The sequence below is a fragment of the Cupressus sempervirens genome, chromosome 4, assembly GCF_028749045.1.
Source record: "Cupressus sempervirens isolate cs-2001-9-10 chromosome 4, ASM2874904v1, whole genome shotgun sequence".
In the NCBI taxonomy this organism is placed as follows: Eukaryota; Viridiplantae; Streptophyta; class Pinopsida; order Cupressales; family Cupressaceae; genus Cupressus; species Cupressus sempervirens.
The window spans coordinates 639,135,117-639,139,146 of NC_143121.1; the positions used below are offsets into that span (position 1 = coordinate 639,135,117).

General features: G+C 38.2%; 1 protein-coding gene across 1 annotated transcript; it reads right to left on the bottom strand.

The window, feature by feature from the left end:
• Positions 1–671: 671 nt before the first annotated feature.
• On the bottom strand, positions 672–3,711 carry LOC149562858 (transcription factor bHLH76-like). The gene is made up of 6 exons (XM_089826309.1): positions 2,896–3,711; positions 1,823–2,053; positions 1,610–1,675; positions 1,437–1,505; positions 1,261–1,333; positions 672–1,093 (listed from the first exon to the last, which is right to left on the bottom strand). Exons 1-6 carry the CDS (start codon positions 3,427–3,429, stop codon positions 1,083–1,085), a joined length of 984 nt encoding a protein of 327 aa, XP_089682435.1. The 5' UTR covers positions 3,430–3,711; the 3' UTR covers positions 672–1,082.
• Positions 3,712–4,030: the final 319 nt, after the last annotated feature.

The following is a 4,030-nucleotide window of genomic DNA, read 5'->3' on the forward strand; positions in this document are numbered from 1 at the left end:
ATGGACAATGCCCCATGCCTTATTGCTAAAATTCCTCTGAATTCACTCTCTTGCCCCTAGTTAGCACAAAGGGAAATGCCTCACAACCCATTGTTTTGTATCCTAAGTCTCAAGCTCTTCACCATCAATCTTGTGGCCAAAGTGATTCATCACGGTCTATTTGGAAACACTCTTTTTTTCCTCCCCTTGAAGATGCCAGTTTAGGGTTGCCTTCTAAAGAAACAAGGTCATTGACTAGTGGTGCCTTTGAATGGTTAGCTCATGGTTCCTCTAAATGAGTTTTCTGGTCATGTCTACCTAGATCTTTGATGTGCACACTAAAGATAAAGATAGCAATGATGATAGAAGTGAGGGTTGGGATTTTTTTTATGACACTTTGGACCTTGTTGATGTATAAGTAAGTGAAATGATCGAAATCCTCCAACTATGATTGTTTTATTTACTTATAATTCCAATTTTCTATTTTTCTATTAAACTTCAAGCTCTATGTTAAATAATTCTTAACATATATGATATAATCTCAAATTTTTACAATGTGTATGTTACATTTTGTAATTAAGAAATTATAGATGTACTTTTTTATTAAACTCTATTAAAAAGAATTAAAATTTTAATATTATTGTAATCTAAATACCCATTATAGAAACTGTCCAATAAGTAACCATGGCCCGTTGGGAATCTCAAAAAGAATTGTATTTTATCATCTAGATACCCTTCCTTACATCAGGAACACTCCAATGTAAGCATAAAGATAGCTGAAAATGTTGTTATATATAACTAGATGGAACCTAAACAGCTGAAAACAATGTTATACATATTTAAAGGAACCTGAACACCATTGTGCGATGAAAGTCGCACTGGGGAATTCTTGTAGCCGTGATAGATAAATCATTATGTAATTGCGATAAGTAATAGTACGAGTATACAATCTCCTCTGCATTCGAACTCTATAATGGCAATGTAACTATTCAATAAACCGGCTGTGTGTTCCTGGTGCAGGCTTGGCCGTAGAAGAAAACACATCATTTCAAGAATCGAAGTCTGTGGGAAAGCTTTGCAGAAAATTGTCACGTTGAAACTAGCTAATCGTGATCTGCACACAGATTTTTCAAAAATATTTTTAGATCTCCAGAAAAAAATACCCACTGGTTGAATTTTTAACCTTAAAAAACAACTAAAACAACATTAACTTCAGGAAATTTATTACAGTCCTGATATTCAAGAAGTTCACAAGATCAAATTTTATAGCTTGATACATACATGTTGATCGCGAAAGACGGTACATATCGATGTCGACTATTGGACTGCAAGTTGCAAGCGTCATGGAAAGGAACTGCGCAACATAAATTGTTAAGAGGCGTAAGAAATGGTGAAGTCCAGCTTTTGAGAAAAGGAAAGTGCTGTTTTGTTTTGTTGTTTTCTTCAAGGTACTGTACCTCGACTTGACGCTGCAGAGATTGAACGTGATTGATGATCTCGTCCAGCATCAATGCTTTGCTCGTGTTCTGTAAATAAATTCAAAGTCAATACATGATCTCAGTAAACGAATTCAAGGACGTAAGACGCGTTTACTAGTTTTGTTAACTTTGAGATGAATGACGATCCGTACTTTACTGCATCCTGGGACTAGATCTTGCAAAACCTTCATTCTTTTGCTGATTTTTTCCCTTCGCGCCTGAGGTCAAAGAAATAACATTGATTAAGCTCTGTTTTGGAAAAATATGTCGACTGCGCAAAGGCAAACGTGTAAATTAAGTTAACAAAGGCTCTGTTTTGGAAATAAAATTGATGCATGCGAAGGCAAACGTGCAATTTTGCTTACTCTTTCGGCTAAGCTGTGGCTATCAGTTGCTTGGCCGCGACGTGCCCTAACGTGAATGTAATCCTGTTTCTCAGGCGGCGCCGTATCCTTCACATTTCTTGTTTCCTCTGTTTTCCCCGTACAGTAACTTTCATTGCTTTGCTCCGCTTTGTGCTTGGAATCTTTAACGGCCTCCTTCTCATTTTCTGCGCTTTTGCATCGCTTTCCTTTCACCGCCTCGGAACTCGCAGCCTGCTAGTCATAATTAATAGGCATGTAAAATATTAAGCAGGTCAGAAATAAACATAAATTGATCATCATGCTTTAAATTTATAAGCAGACGGGAATAAACTTAAACAGAAATTCATTCTGTAAATTCATAAGCGGACGAGAAACAAACATAAACTGAATTTCAGCCTGTAAATTTATAAACATACGAGAAATAAACTTAAAAATCATAAACGAACCAGAAAGAAACATAAATTTATAAGCACCGAAGAAAAAAGAATAAACTGAAGTTCAGGCTGTAAATTTACAATCAGAGGAGAAATAAACACAAACTGAATTTTAGTCTGTAAACAAGAGATAAACAAAAACATAATTTTTGTCTGTAAATATATAAGCGGACGAGAAATAAACATAAATTGAATTTTAGCCTGTAAATTTATAAGCAGACGAGAAACAAACACAAATTTTATAAGCATACGAGAAATAAGCTTAGAATTTACTATGTGAACACAAACTGAATTTTAGTCAGTAAACCACGATTAAATATAAACAGAATTTGTCTTTAAATTTAGAAGTAGACGAGAAATAAAGACAAACCGAAATTTAGCCTGTAAATTTATAAGCAGACGAGAAATGAACACAAATTTTGCAAGCAGACGAGTCGAAATAAGCATAAAATTTTTAAACACACGAGAAATAAGCATAAACTGAACTTCGGCTGCAAATTGATAAGCAAATGAGAAATGGATACAAACTGAAGTTCAGGCCACAAATTTCAACTTAAATTCTCAAAATTTAAAGTACGGAAGCTTCATCATGCACTCCGGCTTTAAATCCAGCAATTTCAACGATCAGAGTTCACATACCTCGACGACATTTCTACGCTTCGTGCGACGGCCGTACTTGACTTCATTTCCTGACACGCCCGATGCGAGAACTATCTCTCCGCCCTTCCCGTTGCTAACTATCCCTGCGGATTCCTCGGCTTTTTGGCTACATTCCTTCACATAGGACGAATATTTCGCCGCTCTTTCGACGAACGCCAGGTCACAAGGAATCGCCGGCAAAGCGCAGGTCACAGGTTCGCTTCCCGTCGAGCCAGAACCACACCGGCTCGTAACGGCAGACTGCGGCGCATTTTGCCCGGCCGCAAAGCACTGCTGCAAATCCCCTGCCATTCCCTGGAAATCCTCCGAAGCGATAGGATTGCTCACCTGATGAAGCAAATGGGTCGAATTAAGACCAAGCAAAGCGGGCAAAGAATCATCCTCCATGAAAGCCTCAGCGAAAAGATTCTCCGACAACAATGTCTGCATTTCGAAGCTCGATAAGAACTGCAAACAGCTCAAATCCACATCATCCGAAGGACAATTGTGCCTGACCATTGCGAATCTATCCATAAAACACCTCCGCCGATTCAGAGCTCTCTGGATTCCTCGAGAAAATCCACAACGATCTATAAATACACTCTCGTGACGATCAACTTGCAGAGAAGCAAATGTTCTGGAAACCCCTGGCTGTAGATGGAAAAGTGTGGAAATGGATTGCACAGCGGATATTTAAATGAAGCCTAGGAAATTTCCTCCAGTTAGGTCTGTGAAGAACAGAGTCCAGCCCACAGGTCCCTCTTGTACTTGCCACTCACATGTTAACAATACCACGTGCTTGCCGAGATACAAGGCCCTCTTTATACCATTTTTATATCGCTTTAATATCAATCATCATCTCATCATAATCACCCCAACGGCGTGTCACGACAAAAATATACGCGGAACATGTTGGCGGTCAATGCTGACCGCTAACGGTTTGTGGAAATTTAATGATCGAAGTGAATTCTGTCTGTGCGGTCTTTTATTTCATTTCGCTCCTGAGGTACTTTACTTTTCTCGTGTCACTATCTATCTTTATCTTTTCTTAATGAATATGTGCATTAGTTTCCATATAAATGATGAGGAAGATAGAATGTCATTCTTGGGAGTTATAAGGCTTGGGAAAGCTAAA